Raw genomic sequence first — 17,286 nt, 5'->3', positions numbered from 1 at the left:
TAGACTTTTCGCATCCGCATTTCAATTTAGTAATCGTACGATGGTTGTCAAAATTTAGTGTTGTCAAAATTCATTTTATAAAACAAGCTCTTTTTCTGGTATTTTTTGATCTTCAACAATATGTGGAAAAGAAGAGGGAAATAAATCATACTGTATGTAGTCTGTGGATATATCAGACTTTGATTGGTATGTGTTTTTTAAGTTTTTTTCTTACTGCTCTCACTTTCGTCATCGCCAATTAAAAAGGTCAAACCACCGGCTATTCCACCGGCACATTGACCGGGAAATCCCAGTCAGATCTCTATCAGCTGACACTACCGGGAAAATCACAACCTAGGCTGGTTCAATTTACTGCACTTCTTTCGAGTAACAAATGATAGCCGTGTTCTACACATGTAACAAGGTAATAGTTGTGTTGTACCTAAAGGAAACATGAATAAGCTATACTCTACTGTCTAACAGCACGCCATTATCACTTTCTTTCTGGCATGAAAATAAAATGTTTAACCACATCCGTGTACGTGTGTAGAAATTCCATCGTGACCAAAAGGATTCCCCTCCTTGTTTTGTGTAAATTTTGTCTTGCATACGTAAAGCAATTTTTATTGAAATAATATCTCCATAACTGAATATTCAATCACTTAATCTCTGTCCAGGAAATAAAAAATAACACAAAAAAATGTTTTTATGCCTAGTACTAGTATGGTACTGGCTTTGGTTTTTCCCGATTATAAATTTGTCATATTTTTATATTGTTTACACTTTTGCCATGACTGTTAAATATATTGCATTGATTTACTAGTTACTCTCATTTGACAGAGAAAACATTACAGAAGGACACAAGGATATACAGGGTACTATTATAAAGTTAACACACAAAAGAAAGGAGACAGAGTATTTGGTAAGTATGACGATAGCATACAGGATGCTTTGAAATTACTTTCTTTTTGAACAGTGTGTCTCTTTGTTCAGTTCCTTGCATTGTTAGCATTATTGTCAATTTTATTACCCTCTGTTACAGATCAGTAACACTAATCTCCATTTTTATACAAGCTATAATAATGAATTAAAAATCAACTGTATAATTGGTGAGTAAAGCCATGGATTTGTGTGGTTAATTTTGATGTGTTAATTTCGTCGAACCGTTTAAACATTGTTGGTTTCTTGAGGCTACCATTTTGTCACAGTTCATGTCACATGATTTACCACACTATAATGGGTAAGCATGGAGTAAACAATATTACTCTTTACTCCATGGACTAAGGTATTTCATGTCATAACAATAACATGTATTGTTTGATTTTACAGTTGAAATGGAGATGTCAGATCAAGTGAAGGAAACTGATGAAATGAAATCACAACTGGATGCTGAGTCACAGAGGTGTGTAGCCTGTACAAAGGCTAAATTTACTAAAGTGAAATTATACTCTGTTTCATATGTTGACGTTTCTGGTTTAGAAATACTTTATTGTATTTCCTAGTATTATTATATCCATATTTGTACTTTAAGGATTTTGTTGTGTAATTACAAATTACATTACAAATTCTACAACCATTTTTTGTTTACAAAAAGGATAAATTATTAAACTATTATTATTGGTTTTAGAGCCTGTTTCTGCGCAGGATAATGCAAAATAATAATGACCATTTATTTGAAAATAATTTAAGTTCTCGATTGTACCACATTTGTGCTAAATTGTGCAGTCTCAAATAACTGTTTTTCAATTGATTGCCAACTAAAAGATCAGCATCCAAATGCAATGCACTGTCAAAGTCATAATAGTATATGAATATTTATGAGTTGGATGGCGAAAAATATTTGATGAGTTGAAAGATTGACTGCTTTAGGCCAGAGCCTAAAGAAATGCTAATAATACCATAAAACATTTTAAAGAGTAAGCAACATGCAGTTACTGCAGTAACTGCAGTAGAATAATTTGAACATGATTGCAAGTACAAGTTACACCTTTGTGAGTTTATGAGGTCACAAAATAATATTAACATGATAGATTACAGATACCAGTAAGATTAATATAACCCATCAACTCTTTAAAAATAATTGTCAACACTGACAACAATAACATACTGTAAAGTGAAATTATATTCACACATTTTCTTAATGTAAAAAAAGCATACTGTGTAGTTACACATGGAACTATAATCTACACTATCAAATTTGATGTGACAAAAAATGTGATGTATAGACATGATGATGTCATATCACTACCATATTTGGCCATATCACTACCATATTGGGGCACATCACACTTTTTTTGTCAAATTAGTTTGTATGCTTTTTGTATGTATTTTGCTTAATTGTGTTCTTTTATTCCTGTGTAGTCCTAATGTTATAGTTGCTACTAAGCCATCAAGAATGTCAAAGGTCATGGACAAGTAAGTAAATAATACCGGACATAAATTATCATACAAATATTGAATGTTATACTAAACTGTTTTTTCTGTTTCTGTTTACAAAATACTAATTTAATTTAACTCTTTTTGTAATACAGTCAACTCTCCCAATACCGGACTCTACGAAAACTGTAAACTCTCCCAAAACCAGACCTCTTTTGAGGTTCAAAAGTTCGCAAATTCTTTCTACCATTAAAAACACATTCAGAATACCAGCGGCCAGCCCGCGATTTTTTCAATAGTGTCCGCTATTGGAATAGTTGACTGTACATTTCTTTTGATATTTCCTGTTAAGCTTATTTAATTTGTTTATTTTCAACATAATTTTATATTAAAGATAGTTTTATTTTCTGTGTTGAGAATTAAACAGCACCATAATTTTGCTTTTTTTAATCTTAGCTTCTATAGAAGACCAAAGACAAATCAAAATACAAGTATCAGATAAGGAACAACATAGTATGCTCTACCCTTCACATGAGCATGAATACACACATTTATCATCAGTCTCCCATCTATCAAATTTTGCTACAAGTTAAATTATTAATTAATTTAAAATTTCAGTTTCCTCCATTTTTCATATCAACATTTTAATTTCCAATCTTCAATCTTTTCTGATTTAAAGATTAGTTATTCACTTGATCAAAAAATTTGATTAAAAAACTAATAATTTTACCAGACAAAAACACTGTAATTTTATAGGGAAAATAGTCAATTTGAAGCCCATCAGGTCTGATAGTCAATGGGTTTCTTGTTAAATGTAACATTATTTTGCCTTTTTTTGTAAGCGAAATCATTATTTTTGTTACATTTTTTTGTGATGAAAGTGAATAACTTGATTTAAAATGGCATTATTCAACGTTTGGTTTATTCATCTTCATTTTTTAATTATTTTGGCGGACAATATATCATTAATTGTTCATTCAAATTGGACAAGACATTTTTTCACCTATGGATAATAATATATTCATTTGGTTAAAGACGGTAGCCATAGTTACATATTAATCAACATTCATTGACAATTTCTTAGAATTGTGTTTTCTCCATTGTATTCAAAAGGCATCTTATTTATCTATATCATTTTTTATCGTCATTGTTGATGAGGATGAGCAGATATAAAAAAAATAATTGAAAAATGAATTCATAACTTTGTTCCATTTTGCTTTTCATTTTATACCATCACCATACCAGTTTTTGTATTTTTACCTCCATTTTTTATCAATGAACACAACTCTGTTGTAGAGTGTGGTGTCCATATTATTTTACTATTTTACTTTTAAAATGAGTGTAGTAATACCTATGCATTATACATTTAAATCTATGTTATAAATGCATAATAATTCACCTGGGTTGGTATGAATCTTTATTAATATTAAGCTGTGTTCTAAACACAACATATTTGTTGTTGCAAGATTTATAAGTAATTTATAAGACACTGTTGATTAAATATATAAATATTTTGTGTTGAGAACATTAGTTTAAAACTAATGTAAGATTTATACAGAATATTTATAAGAATTGTTGATTACAGATTAATACATAATGCATATAATTACTTTGGAATCGATAAAAACTTACTATAAGACTTTATACCATTAATACATAATCTATTGTAAGTTTACTAAGTAATGATACTTGGTCAAATTATGAATAAGAATACAATTGACTCAATTTATTATAACAGGTATTCTGATTGGCTGAGCAGATTTTATTGGCTTGTTTTACTACTGATATTCCTATTGGTTGTCATTCTCGGTGTTTTATCCGTTGTCCTCCGTGACCTCCCAGGATTTGAAGACCCTATCAAGGTAAGAGCATTGTACACAGTGGAATCTTTGGATTGTCTAGTTTTCTAGTGACTCTCTTTGCGATCACTGGGGACACATTCGGAAGACCCAAAAAAACAGCCCTTAAACAGAGTTTGTTCCCTTTTCTTGTGTAAACCTCACCACTTTATTTCTTGTGACTACATCATTGGATACTATATTATGGCCCATATTATGCTGTGCCCCATGAAAATTTGCGAAATATTATATAATTACTGTATCAACATTTGTTTTTTAGGGTTTTGAGCCTCGTGGTACCGTTATCAAAGACCGCACACTGAGTTATGTGAATTTAAAGCGTGACCCTCTTGTACGAGAAAGCTGGAGTACTGTTGACTATAATACAGTTGATAGCTTTGACGTCAACGTATCTTACCCAAGGTCCAGAAGGGATAATTTTTATTATTATAAATGTTCAATCGGTAAGTAGTCGTGTTTGGTATGTGACAATTTTAAATTTTTACTGCCCTCAGATAGTCTTAAACATTATTAGAATGTCAACAAAATTCACCTTTATTTGATAACCCTTGACCTGTTATTAGTGCACCTGTTTGGTACAGCATTATGTTTTCAGTATCATAAACAAAGATACAGCTTTAAGCTCTGTCTACACTATCACACTTAATGTGAAAAATGTTATGTGCCCATATATGGACACGATGACATCATATCACCACCATATTTGGGCCCATCACACTTCTTTTGTCAAACTAGTTTGATAGTGTACACAGAGCTTTACATATGTATCTATGAAATTATTTTAAGGCAATACAAAATCATATGTTACATTGTTTTAATGCTGTATCACAGATTTTGTGTACAGTAAATTGACAAATTGTAGATACAGTATGCTCTAGTATTGATAAATAATCAATAGACATAAATACTGAGTATTACAAATTTGACATTTATACACAAGGATAAAAATGTTCTTCTCCTGTCATTGGGATAAACATGTCAGAAGTAACCTCATTTAAACTCGTACTCATAGTATGAACTTTTGTCTAGCAGTTTTAGCAGGTAGTGGGCTCCATACTATTCTAGCTCTACCACTAGTACCAGTCAGGCTGGACACCACAATACACGCCTCATTACAATTTCTCATTTTGGTTAGTTTACTTCGCTATTTGCTTTAATCTTGAATTTTCTTCTTCTTACGACAGAGTATGAAGATTGCCCTGGAATAGTGTTCAAGCACATCAACGATGGAGATGATCTTCTTACTCCTAGCAACCTTAAGGAACTGTGCTCAGTAGAAATCACTGGTTCATCTGACATATACAAAGTGAAATCAATCGGAAACTATCTTGCGCAGTTTGCTAACAAATCCTGTTCCTCATTGGATGAAGGCGACATAGAAGATGGTTTAAACCAGCTGCAATTCTGTGCTCCGTATTATTATCAAACAACTACAGACTGGGAAGGCAAAGATAGATCATGTCTACATCCCAACAGTTACTGTGAAAACATCCCAGAACCTTGCAAATCAGACAATATAGTTTTTATTATTATGCACATGATGGTAGGAAAGGAGTTCATGCCAGATGGAAGCCTCGATGAAAAGAAACTTTACAATTCGATGGCATTTATAGAATTAAACTTTTACGACGATGAAGACGAATTGATAGATATATATAAAGATTACTTTGACAAAAGTAGTCGTGCGTTTAGCAATATACAAGCAGTAGGATTGAATTTTCATATAAAATATGACGTGTTTAGTGAATATTTATTTTTCGATACTATTTATCTCGGAATAGCAGCAATATTTGTCATAATTCTTATCTGTTTTTACACAAGGTCACCTCTCATTGCGTTAGCGGCGTTTCTTAATATGATTTTCTCTCTTACATTAGCTTATTTTTTCTACACGATTGTTTTTAATCTGAATTTTTTTCCATTTTTAAATGTGTCCACTGCATTACTTCTTGTTGCGATTGGTGCTGACGATACGTTTATCTTCTGTGACCTATGGGATGATGCAAGTAAAATGCTGACTGGTTCACCTTTAAATATCATTTTAAGAGAGACAATGAGGCATGCAACTGTGACAATGTTGGTAACAAGTTTAACAACTGCAGCAGCTTTTTATGCCAGTGCATTTAGCCCCATTATAGCGATCAGATGCTTCGGTGTGTATGCTGGTACATCTATCATAGCTAACTTTCTCCTCACTATTTCATGGTTACCAGCAGCGGTGATTTTGAATGCTAAATTTGGATGCAACTTCTGCTCTTTGTCAAAATTCTGTCCAAATCTACTCGACAACATCGCCACGTCTCTCTTGCCAAAGGCTGTCATTAAGCCTCGGTTCATATGGACTGCTTTGTTTACAGGTTTAGCCGTTGCTGGAGGGATAGTTATCTTTGTAGCTCCAGGGTTACAGAAACCAACCAGCTCAGAGTTCCAAGTGTTCAAATCTGGTGATATATTGGAACAGTATGATTTAGTTTATAAGAACTTGTTTAGATTTGAGGAGCAAGGTTATTCTCTTCCTGGTGCTGTGTTGTTTGGACTTCAGGCCGTTGATAACGGGAAGAAATGGGACCCAGATGACACTGGCACAGTCAGTTACCAATCTGGCTTTAACATCTGGGCAGAAGATTCTCAAAAATGGTTACAGCAGTTTTGTCAAAGACTTGAAGATTTCAATCCAGATGATTCTTTAGATATAACAAATGGATGCTTTATTGATTCTGTTATCGCACACATGGAGCAACCATGCGAATCATCCGACGACAATGCTTTATGTTGTAATCAAACGTTCCCATTTTCTCCTGAAAATCTTAAGAGTTGCCTTCCTAATATCCTACAAAAACCTTACGGTCTACACCTAAACCAGGATGATGAAGTTGTAGTTCTTGAAATTCGGTTCTCTACCAAATCGTATTTTTCAATGGAGTACACGGTGATGGATACTTTCTGGAAAGAAATGGAACAGTGGATGCAACAGAACTTGGTTAACGTGCCGAAGAATTTAGGCGAGCCTTGGTTCATTCCGCCGTTCTACGTCGGACAGACGGATTACTATGATTATTTAAATTTCTATGATTTGCAAGATAGTCTAGCTAGAAGTACTCCGATAGCTATCGTCACTTCTATAGCTGTTGCGAGTTTAGTTCTAATTTTCACACAGCGTAATGTGCTTATTGCTTTGTATTCAATCTTCTCTCTGTCTGGCACAATCTTTGCCACGATAGGGAGCCTCATCCTTCTTGGTTGGGAACTGAACATTCTTGAGTCGGTCACATTTTCCATCACCGTTGGATTGTCGGTGGACTTTACAATCCACTACGGAGTTGCATACCTCCTGTGTCGGAATTCAGACCGTGAATCTAGAATGAGATATTCTATTAAAACTATGGCGTTGGCGATAGCATTTGCTGCGTTTTCCACTTTCTCAGTAGGTGCTTTCATGATGGCAGCTACGGTCCTCGTCTACAGACAACTTGGGACGTTTCTGATGATCGTCATGGCAATTAGCTGGCTTTTTTCAACATTATTTTTTCAGTCACTTTGTTATTTGATTGGACCACAAGGGTCAAAGTTTAAGTTGCAGTGCAGTAAATAACATTAAATCTTAGCTGATAAGCACAAAACAGGGTTTTAATAGAATGTATGCAGTTTCAACAAATGCCTTTTAGTGCAATAAAGCACATGTTTTTCTTAAACAATGTGTTGTCTGTCCAGCTAAATTACTATAAAAATTATTTATAATTTAGTTTTTTAAAACAGATGTTGCCTTATAGAGTAATATATGGAGATAATTTATATGTAGTGCAATTAGTATAAATATTGTAGATGCAAAATAGAATTAAAATAAGGATGTACAAAATTACATTTAATTTGAGTAATTCTTTTGTTTTATATTTTAAGGTACAGAATCATTTTATTATAATTATTATTTTATTTAAAAGTTTTCATTTATAATTTTATATTCCTTGTATATTATGTTTATAAACACACTTTTTTAAAAACATTTTTATAATCTATTTCTGTGATATGATTGAATAAAAGTGGGTTACAATCACGAAAGAGAGAAACGTAGACAGAAGTTCAAGAGCAGTAGCGGTATTAAGCCACCTTGCAATAAAAGAATGTATACTGGACATGGGCGTCCTGTTTGTTTGACCACTGTGTTTTAAAACAGCTACTACAGTATTAGCAAATTTATTTACTTGCTATTTTACTGTGCTCTAAATTCAGAGACTCTCTAAATTGTGTATGCATTGTAATTTTAATTTCACCAAATATGTTTCATTCAGTAATATGAATTTTGTTTGTATAAAACTTGTATTCATTTGTCAATACTATTGATTTCTTGCCATAGTGAATATTGTATGTATTATATGTTTTTAAAACATCAGTAAATAAAAATTAACCATACACAAATTTATCGCTATTATTTTTTTTATTTTCTCACTTTTGAAAGAAAAACATTTGTTCGATGAGGGATCAAACACAGCGACAGTTTACAAACAATATCCCAGGAAAATCATCATTCTCCTTATCTATGTACAGCTATTTGTAAGTACAGGAATCTGTACACATAATATTGCAATAATAGTGCTATAACTCAACTAATTAATTTAAATCAATTCTATCAAAAATCATAACAAATATATTACAAGAACGGAAATTCATTAAATATGACATTATATATTCAAATGAATTATAAGATCTTGTTATATTAAAAATTGAAGTTAATAAGATCTATTTTTTTTTTTATTTAGTTTTTAATTTTAATTAAAAACATTTGTGATGGACTAACAATCTAACAACAGGGCACTGAGCTTGCCTTACTATGAAGATAGGAACTCGTACCAGTTCTTTGATCTTATGTCTGGCTGCGACAAATACCAACAGTACTATACTATGTATATATTCTCCTCGGCGAGCAGTGTCTTTTAAGGGACATGGAACTGATCATATCAAAACCACAGATAAACCGTTTGATCGCCAGAGCTCAGCACTCTGATGTTAGATGGCTAATCTTGCTAAGAAAAACACAAATTAATAATAATTCTAGTATTACTAGAGTTATAGTTGCTTAATCTTTTCTTCAATGTAAAGCTTTTCGCTTAGGCGCTAACTTGTTTGACATTGATTGATAGATGACATACCTAGTCTGGGATAGTGATAACAATAAAATCATGTTTTTTAGGGTCAAATAATTCAAATAAAATGATCTTTACATTTTATAAACCTTAATAAATTTATACAAATAGTTCTTGCAGAACATAGATATATTAAAGAGTTCTCAGTTTGTTAAAAAGCCTTTTAAAGTTGCTTTTATTATCTAAACAGAATTTTTATAAATATCTACCTAATTTGCAATGGAAAAAATTCAAATCATTTTTAAACACAAATCTTGAATGTTTAAACCACCTGAAGATTTCTGTTTAAAATGTTTTTTTTAATACATTTACATTAGTTATTAAAAATTTCTCAAAGATCCTATCTATTTAAAAATGCTGCAATAAAGACGCTACTTGCATGAAGCCAGAATGAATCAAGTTGCAAAAGGCATTTTAATTGGAAATTGGAACATGATATTCCACCTGCATTTTCATGGTAAGCTCCAAAAAATATGCTTCTTTTTCCAAACATTTCTTTTATGTTTAGATGTAAATAAAATGTATAATTTGCATACAAGTGGATGTCTTATTTTAAAGAATTATTCATTGTCTGTCACCGTCTTTTTTAGCTGGAGGAGCAGTCTTTATGAAGGGTTTACCGACTAAGTTTGGCATCCGTACTTGGCCATCTTGCTGTTGCGGTACAACAAACCTTGGTTGTTGAACACCGAGCTGCGGTTGGGCACCCGCGAATCGAGGTACTCCTGGTTGTAAATGTCTAAAAGCAACCTGAGGTGCCATACCTGGGAATCTACCATGGGAAGCTGCAACTAAACCAGGTCGACCAGGAACTATCATGCGTACCTGCGACCCAAATGGTATTTGCTGCCCAGGAGTCATTTGTCTTGATAGGGCTTCAAGTTGTATAGCATCTGGAGGGAAACCTCCAGCTTGGTATACTCCCCTCGGCAATGCTCCAGCAGGTATCATACCTCGAGGAAAAGCATTAGCCAGAACAGCTCTGGAAGGTAAAGTCCCTGGACGGAGACCTCCTGCTGTTTGAATAGTTCTTGCTGGGATGAGTCTTTGAGACAAGGCACTGGTGTTGATTATCCCACGAGGCAACGTGTCTGAGGGTACGGAACCTCTTGGTAAAGACGCAACTGATATCATTCCTCTTGGTAGGGAACCCGCTTTTACAATACCCTTTGGTAAAGCATTGGCTTGTAGGGCTGTTCTTGGTAAAGCACCTGATTGCACAATACGAGGTCCGGTTACTGCTTCTAATGGGAGATGCATTCCAGGAGACATTCCACTAACTACGACAGCACCAGGTGGAAGGGCGAACCTTGGCACACCTGGTCTTTGCATTGCACCAGCATGAACAGTTCCTGGTAAAGCTCCTTGAGGAAGTAACCCAAATGGAATCGCTCCCGCTGGTATAGCACCGGCTGGAAAGGCTCCAAAAGGTACCGCTCCTGAAGGCAGGCCTCCGTGTTGAATAGCACTATTAGGAATAGAACCAGCAGGTAGGGCACCAGCTGGGAATGCCCCTGCTGGATAAAGCCCTGCAGGTAAAACACCTGGAATACCTCCTGCTTGGAGGCCTCCTGCTTGAATAGCTCCTGCCGGGATAGCTCCACCTGCCATTACTCCTGCTGGCATTGCTCCACCTGCCATTACTCCTGCTGGCATTGCTCCTCCTGCCATTACTCCTGCTGGCATTGCGCCTCCTGCCATTAATCCTGCTGGAATTCCTCCTCCTGCCATTACTCCTGGAATTCCGCCTGGATGAAAAGCACCAGTTGGAATTGCTCCTAACGGAATGCCACCAGCAGATAATGATAATGGCATTGCACCCGGATGTAAGCCACGAATTGATGCAAAACCTGCAGGTAGTACCCCACTGGTTAAAAGCTGCTGTGAAGATGGTGGAGGTGAAGGTGTATGAGGACCAGGCATAAATCCAGGTATAGCTGGACTTAAGAGAGGCGAACCAATTGCCTGGTGCAACACCTCTCCATTAATTAGATGCGGATGGTTTTGAAGTAGAACAGATTGCTGGGAAGGTGATAGTGCCTCTCTTTCAATTGATGCATGTGCTTCAGGAGGTGGTGGTGGTGGAATTTCACCAGATGCGATCATTTTTTGTTGTACGTGAAGTCTTGCCTGTTCCTGCAAACGTCTGTACTTTTCAATGTCTTCCGGAGGAATCATTTCTTGGATGACTGCCGGTGATTCCGTCTCAGCACTTACCTCTGGTTGTTCTTCTGAAGGACCAGCTTCAGATGAAGTTGATGCTCCTGCTGTTTGTTCATGGCATATTTCTTCTGGATTCTGAATATTATAAAGAGCAGCTGCTACACTATGCGGGTGAGCAACTGGTTTCTTGGCTTTAGGAGCTGGTGGTCCGGGTCTCTTAAAAGATTCCTTTCGACGTTGTATTTCTTCTTCTGATAATCCTTCAGTGTGACTTGCATCTTCAAAATTTTCATCAACGCTTTCTGTATTATTGTCATGCGAGTCAGAATTTGAAGTATTACTACTATTAACTTTACTTTTACCATCTCCTGAATTTGTTTGTTTAGAACTGTCTTTTTTATTATCCATGTCACTAATGATAGTAGTTGTCGTTGGAATTGTGTGTCCTCCGGCAGCAATTTGTTGCTGTATACCTGCAGCTGTGATACCACCTTTCTTTTCTTTTAATGGTACTGTCTTTCCTGCTGCATTAGCACGAGCTTGTTCTTTAAGAGCTTCTCTAAATTCTTTTACATTACCAGATTTTCCCCTTGAAGATCTCCTTGGTGATCGAGAGTGAGAACGTGATCGTGTGCGTGATCTTGACCTAGAGTATGATCGTGAGTATGACCGACTCCGACTGTGCCTACGTGATCGTCTCGATCTGGATCTAGAGCGGTCACTGTCAGAATCTGATGAATATCTTCTAGAACGATCTCTAGAACTTCTTGATCGATGGCTGTCATTCTCGTAATCATCATCTTTTCTTGTACTACTCATCCTAGACTTCTTTTCTCTATACTCATCATCTGAGCTCCTGTCATCACTTGAAAAACTACGATGTCTTTTACGACTTTTATCCTTTGATGAGCTCTTAGATCTTCTTCTTTTACTGTAATGTTCATCATCAGTATACTCATCACTGTAATTATCACCAGAATGATGACCAAGTTTTGAGGAATCTTTATCTCCACTTTTCGACTCCTTAGATTTATCCCTCTTTCGTTTCCTTGATCCCTTTTTCTTACTCTTGCGCTTTGAACTTGTTTTTTCTCCATCACCATCCTGACCTCCTTTTCTTGATGACTTTTTCTTCCTCTTCTTCTTTTTATGTTTCTTCTCTGTAGACGTTTCCACATTTATGGAATCTTCATTTACAACATTATTGTCTTGAGAATTGGACTTTGTCATAACCTGCCTTGGAACCAACAGCGGCACTTTTATATGGCTATTACTTTCGAGAACAGAGTCCTCAGTTTTATTTTCCGCTTCACCAGTTTTTGATCCAGGTTTTCTGAATTGAAAGTGAAGTGGATTGCAGCTGTAACATATAGATGGCTCTACTTTGGTATAGCTCACCATATCAAGAGGCCATTGTAGGATAGTGCTTTCATCTTTGTTAAGAACCTGTAGGAAACCATCCTTACGACAGGGTTTCCATTCCTTTTCTGCACTATCATTAACTTCATCAGTACTGTTTTTATTTTTTCCATCTACATCCTCTTCATTTACAATGTTTCCCTCAGCTGGGCCTCCAGCAGAAGATGTCTTTTTATCTTTGTCCTCATTTTCTTCACCGTCGCCAGAACCACCATTTGTGGCAGTGTTGTCGCTAGTGTTACAATCAGAAGTATTGGCAGCTGTGGCAGAGTTGGTTGCAGCATTTTCATTGGAGTCTTTACTGTTGCTTTCACCTGATCCTTGCTGATTCTCCTTACTTTTACCTTTCTGTTCATTATCAGATTTTTCTACAGGATCATTCAGCACTTTAATTTGGCATGATTTTGTTCCAATTGGCACATTTCCTCCAACAGTTTTCACACTGTCAGCAGACTCTAACAGTTCTTCCTTAGATTTACGAATAATATGTACTTTATCACCAACCGGTGGTTTGACAACAACTGATTTAATCTTGCTTTCTTTTGTAGGTGATGATGCATGCAGCTGGTCTTCAGTTGGTGTAATTCTCATCATTGTTTTCTTCAACGTGAACGTTATTTGTGATGATTTCTGTGCAGCGGCATCTCCCTGGCCTTTACTAGATGTGTTTGCATTCTGTGAGAAAGTTTTTAGACGTTTACGTGCAAGTTCTTTTCCTTTCTCTTGTTTAACAACTTCTTTATCTTCTTCATTTTTAGAGGTTTTTTCAACATCGTTTGTATCTGCTGTACTTTTCTCTGCAGCTACTTCTTTTACAGGAATCTTTGAAGTAGTCAGACTAAAAAATAAGAAAAACAAAATGTTCTTTATATTTCTATGTTTTATATATTTTAAATAGTTTTTTCTCCTCGACAAAAAATATTATTTGTTTTTCTATCTTTTTGTATTTTCAGGTATGTAACAATGTAATTAACAAAATATTTACTTTTATATTCATTTTTCTAACTTCTGTTGTCTTGCAAAATTGCAAAACTTAATTTTTTTTTTCAAAAGGTATAGTAGTGGGTTTGAAGAAAAAGAAATCAAAATTATGCATTGTCCAAATAAACTCACCTTCCTCCTGAACTCAAGAATTTAGCTTTCTCTTTTTCCAACTCGCGCAATTCTTTTCTGGTTTTAACTTCTGTTTTAAAGCAGGAAACTTTACTTACTTTAGATGGATTCCCACACTATGAATACAAAATAATTATGGTTAATAACAATGAATCACAAGTGGTATGGTGTAATGGTAAGGCACTAGAATATGAGAGGCATGGGTTCGAGACTTCTTTGTGCCATATTGCTTGCATCCTCAGGCAATATACTTTCATACTCTCATTTCGATCCTTCTTCGGATAGGTAATAAATCTGTTGATCCTGTGTACATATAATGCACATTTAAACAGTAAAGACTTTTAGTACATTATTTTAAAAGAGTAGGGTAGGATGTGCAGATCATTTGGACCGCAAGAAAAGTCTGGTTTAGATTCTTTTTAACGACTCGTCTCTTCTTCCATTTAGGATCAAACTTCATAGTTGAAGGCTACTGCTTTATAGCTGTTGCAATTCCACTTCTTTGCATACAGTGTGTGGTGCATATGTCGACTTGTTACCCCCCACCCACAAAAAAAAGGAATACTTTTAAAGTTTAATACCTTATTGTGACCAGTTGCTGTTTTGTGGTTATCAAAATCAGCACGCTTATAGAACTGCTGCTTACAACAATCACAGTAAAAATTAACTTTCAAATCAACTAGCGATTCATGGTTAACACCAGTCACCTAGAAGAGAAAACAAATGTTTTTTTATTCAATGGAGAAAAAAGTTTTCATACAAACTACTCTAGGCACATTTTATCATAATTAGAGCTTCAATCCTGAAACTTGGAATGTGAATTCTAGTCTTTCAAATTGAAAAATGATATTTGTGCAAAGAATAATGGTATAATCTTTCTGCCTAGTTTCAGTTTAAATCTATATCGTTGTTCATTTTGTTAGTGAAGAGAGCTTCACAATACACATAAGTTGATTTTTTAGAAATTTTCAAATATATTTTTTTTAGTTGCATGCATTTAATTAACTAGAAAGTTAAGGCTAAAGATTAGTGTCCCTTCATGAAAACACAAAATCCATTTCACATGGGTAGTGTCTGTAATCTTGACTTCATGGCGCCACTGACGATATTGGTATTTGTCACCACATAAGTTCAGACCTCCAGACAAAAACTACAATAGAACACCTCTATTCAAGGGACAGTCCTATAAAAGGGATGCTTTGTTGGGTCTCAAAGGTGTCCACTTAATGGCCAATTTACACAGATGAGCGGTAACGGTAATAAAAATATAGAATCTTTGTTATTCCTTTTGACCATTTACACACAACATGGAGTGGACAGGCAGTTTCCACTCAGGATAGATACAGATTCTACGTGGGACAAGCTACGCAGTTTTCCACTTACCGTTACCGCTTGTCTGTGTAAATTTGCCTTAATAGGGGTTCCACTGTATTAGAACCAGAAGCAATTACTATTAATTTCCAGACTAGATAAATTGTAAAACTAACCTCTTTACTAGCCTGTGTTTCAGCCGATGTCGGACCATTCTCGACCGGCGCCATCACATGATCTAAATTAAAGAAACAAAGCAGACATTTCAGAGAGACGCCAAACTAACAAATTTACTCACAACCCCCACCGTCCAGCCAATGCTAAAGTGCCAAGAAAGCATTAAAAAAAATTTTAAATGACAATTTTTATTTAAATGAATTGACAGAAACAGACGTATGAAAAAAACACAGAGTTAACACAGTGCAAACTATAGTAATTTTAGGTTGTGTGCTGCGGCTTTGATATCTGCCATATCTGCTTGGCCTCAAATCTCACTATCTTATTAATTTGTTTATAAAAAAATACAATAGAATATCTTTGAAATGAAAATATAATGCATTCATATAAAAATAAGCAAACTTTCACTCCATGAAAAGACACAGAAAAGCCTATGAGGCTGCACATACAAATATGCGGACAAGAACATCTCTACAAACACACTCACTCGTTGTTGCTAGATAGTGTAATGCATATCAAGGAACTAGATAAACACCCCAGTACAACTGGGTTCGATATTTTAACAATTTACTTCCAATTTGAAAAAAAAATGCGGATGACTGTATTTCAACCAATGTTATGACAGAAATTTTAATAATAATGTTACTTTACTTTTTTTTTTTTTTTTTATTTCATTTCCAAAAACACAAAAGGCCACCAGCTGTAGCAACAATAAAAAAAATGGTTCTCAAAATTTATCATTGTTCGAAAAACAACAATTATGAAGGAGGTTGATAATTAATTATTTAAAACATACTCTCATAGCATAAGAAAATTATAATTATCAATAAGTGTGAGGTTAGTTAATTTACTACTATTTATAATAAAGGTCGTCCATAAGGAAATTTAATTCAACTGACCATCAATAATTTGAATACTTATGTATATGACATTTCTGTTAAAAATTTACTGGCCAAAATGGGCTAGTTATTGGTGGGTTTTACTGACCCAGTGGACCTGTACTAAAGCGAACGCTGGAATATTTATATATTGGGTTTCAATATTTTGAATATCAAAAATCTCATATCACTTATTTTGAGACTCAATTGGCTAACAATATTTCAGAAATGATATTGTCATCATCGTTTTTGGGAATTTAATACTTCATAATTTCTTTTGCAATCTTTGCGTCACGCCAGAATACTGTATAACATTTCATAATTTAATTTGTCGTCATTTCTATTCTCAATATTTCATCATTTACTTATCAATATGTTTTGATGAATATTTTGAAATTTATTAAATCATAAGAATTTAATATCTCAATATTATACTGCTTGGATTGATTATTTTGACATTTAGTTTTAATATCATCATCCCATTTATTATTTCAGGGATTTAATATTATGCTATTTGGAATTAATATTTCAACATTAATTTTTTCATGATCATCCATAAGAATTATTTAAAATAAATGATAAATTAGTCCCAAAATGTGCTTATTATATTTCTTTTGACTATGCATTATACTTTCTTGTTTAAAACTAATCAGTAGTCGACCTCTCGGCCGTTGGTTTATGTTATATCAACTTTTCTACCCAATTATAATGGAGATAGTGAGCAATATAAAGTTATCTATGTAGTATAATAAATATATAAATATATATATATATAGAGGAAGAGTAATAGGAGAGTCTAGTTTGGCACAAATGATGAATTAGAACCTAATGTTATGGGCGTGTTTAAGAAACACAACATCATTTTATGATTAC

At 34.5% G+C, this 17,286-nt stretch overlaps 2 protein-coding genes across 8 annotated transcripts in view; one reads left to right on the top strand and one right to left on the bottom strand.

The window, feature by feature from the left end:
* Window positions 1-33: 33 nt before the first annotated feature.
* LOC144837432 (protein dispatched homolog 1-like) lies at window positions 34-8,555 on the top strand. 2 transcript variants are annotated; one of them, XM_078692545.1, is made up of 7 exons: window positions 34-186; window positions 820-901; window positions 1,309-1,381; window positions 2,341-2,394; window positions 4,094-4,217; window positions 4,474-4,657; window positions 5,399-8,555. In XM_078692545.1, exons 3-7 carry the CDS (start codon window positions 1,314-1,316, stop codon window positions 7,804-7,806), a joined length of 2,838 nt encoding a protein of 945 aa, XP_078548671.1. In that variant the 5' UTR covers window positions 34-186; window positions 820-901; window positions 1,309-1,313; the 3' UTR covers window positions 7,807-8,555. The 2 variants fall into 2 exon arrangements, with proteins under 2 accessions (XP_078548671.1, XP_078548661.1); XM_078692535.1 differs by having other exon boundaries at window positions 34-190; window positions 822-901.
* Window positions 8,556-8,633: 78 nt separating this feature from the next.
* LOC144837398 (uncharacterized) overlaps window positions 8,634-17,286 on the bottom strand; it is a 47,517-nt gene continuing 38,864 nt past the window's right edge. For all 6 annotated transcript variants that reach the window (XM_078692476.1, XM_078692482.1, XM_078692512.1 and 3 more), the window contains 4 exons: window positions 15,535-15,596; window positions 14,629-14,754; window positions 14,048-14,163; window positions 8,634-13,772 (listed from right to left, as the gene is read on the bottom strand). In XM_078692476.1, the coding sequence (XP_078548602.1) occupies window positions 9,917-13,772; window positions 14,048-14,163; window positions 14,629-14,754; window positions 15,535-15,596 (4,160 nt within the window). In that variant the 3' untranslated portion in view covers window positions 8,634-9,916. The remainder of the gene's footprint in view (window positions 13,773-14,047; window positions 14,164-14,628; window positions 14,755-15,534; window positions 15,597-17,286) is intronic.

Source organism: Antedon bifida, chromosome 1, assembly GCF_963402885.1.
Source record: "Antedon bifida chromosome 1, ecAntBifi1.1, whole genome shotgun sequence".
NCBI lineage: Eukaryota > Metazoa > Echinodermata > Crinoidea > Comatulida > Antedonidae > Antedon > Antedon bifida.
Note: the sequence above shows the minus strand (reverse complement) of the source record. Positions and strands in the feature narration are given on the sequence as shown.

What these genes read in the sequence shown, in the direction of transcription:
- LOC144837432 (XM_078692545.1), top strand. Translation starts at nt 1,314, where the DNA reads ATGGAGATGTCAGATCAAGTGAAGGAAACTGATGAAATGAAATCACAA. An exon ending in GATTTGAAGACCCTATCAAG is followed by an intron (nt 4,218 to 4,473) that starts GTAAGAGCATTG and finishes TTTGTTTTTTAG; the next exon opens with GGTTTTGAGCCTCGTGGTAC. An exon ending in TTATTATAAATGTTCAATCG is followed by an intron (nt 4,658 to 5,398) that starts GTAAGTAGTCGT and finishes TTCTTACGACAG; the next exon opens with AGTATGAAGATTGCCCTGGA.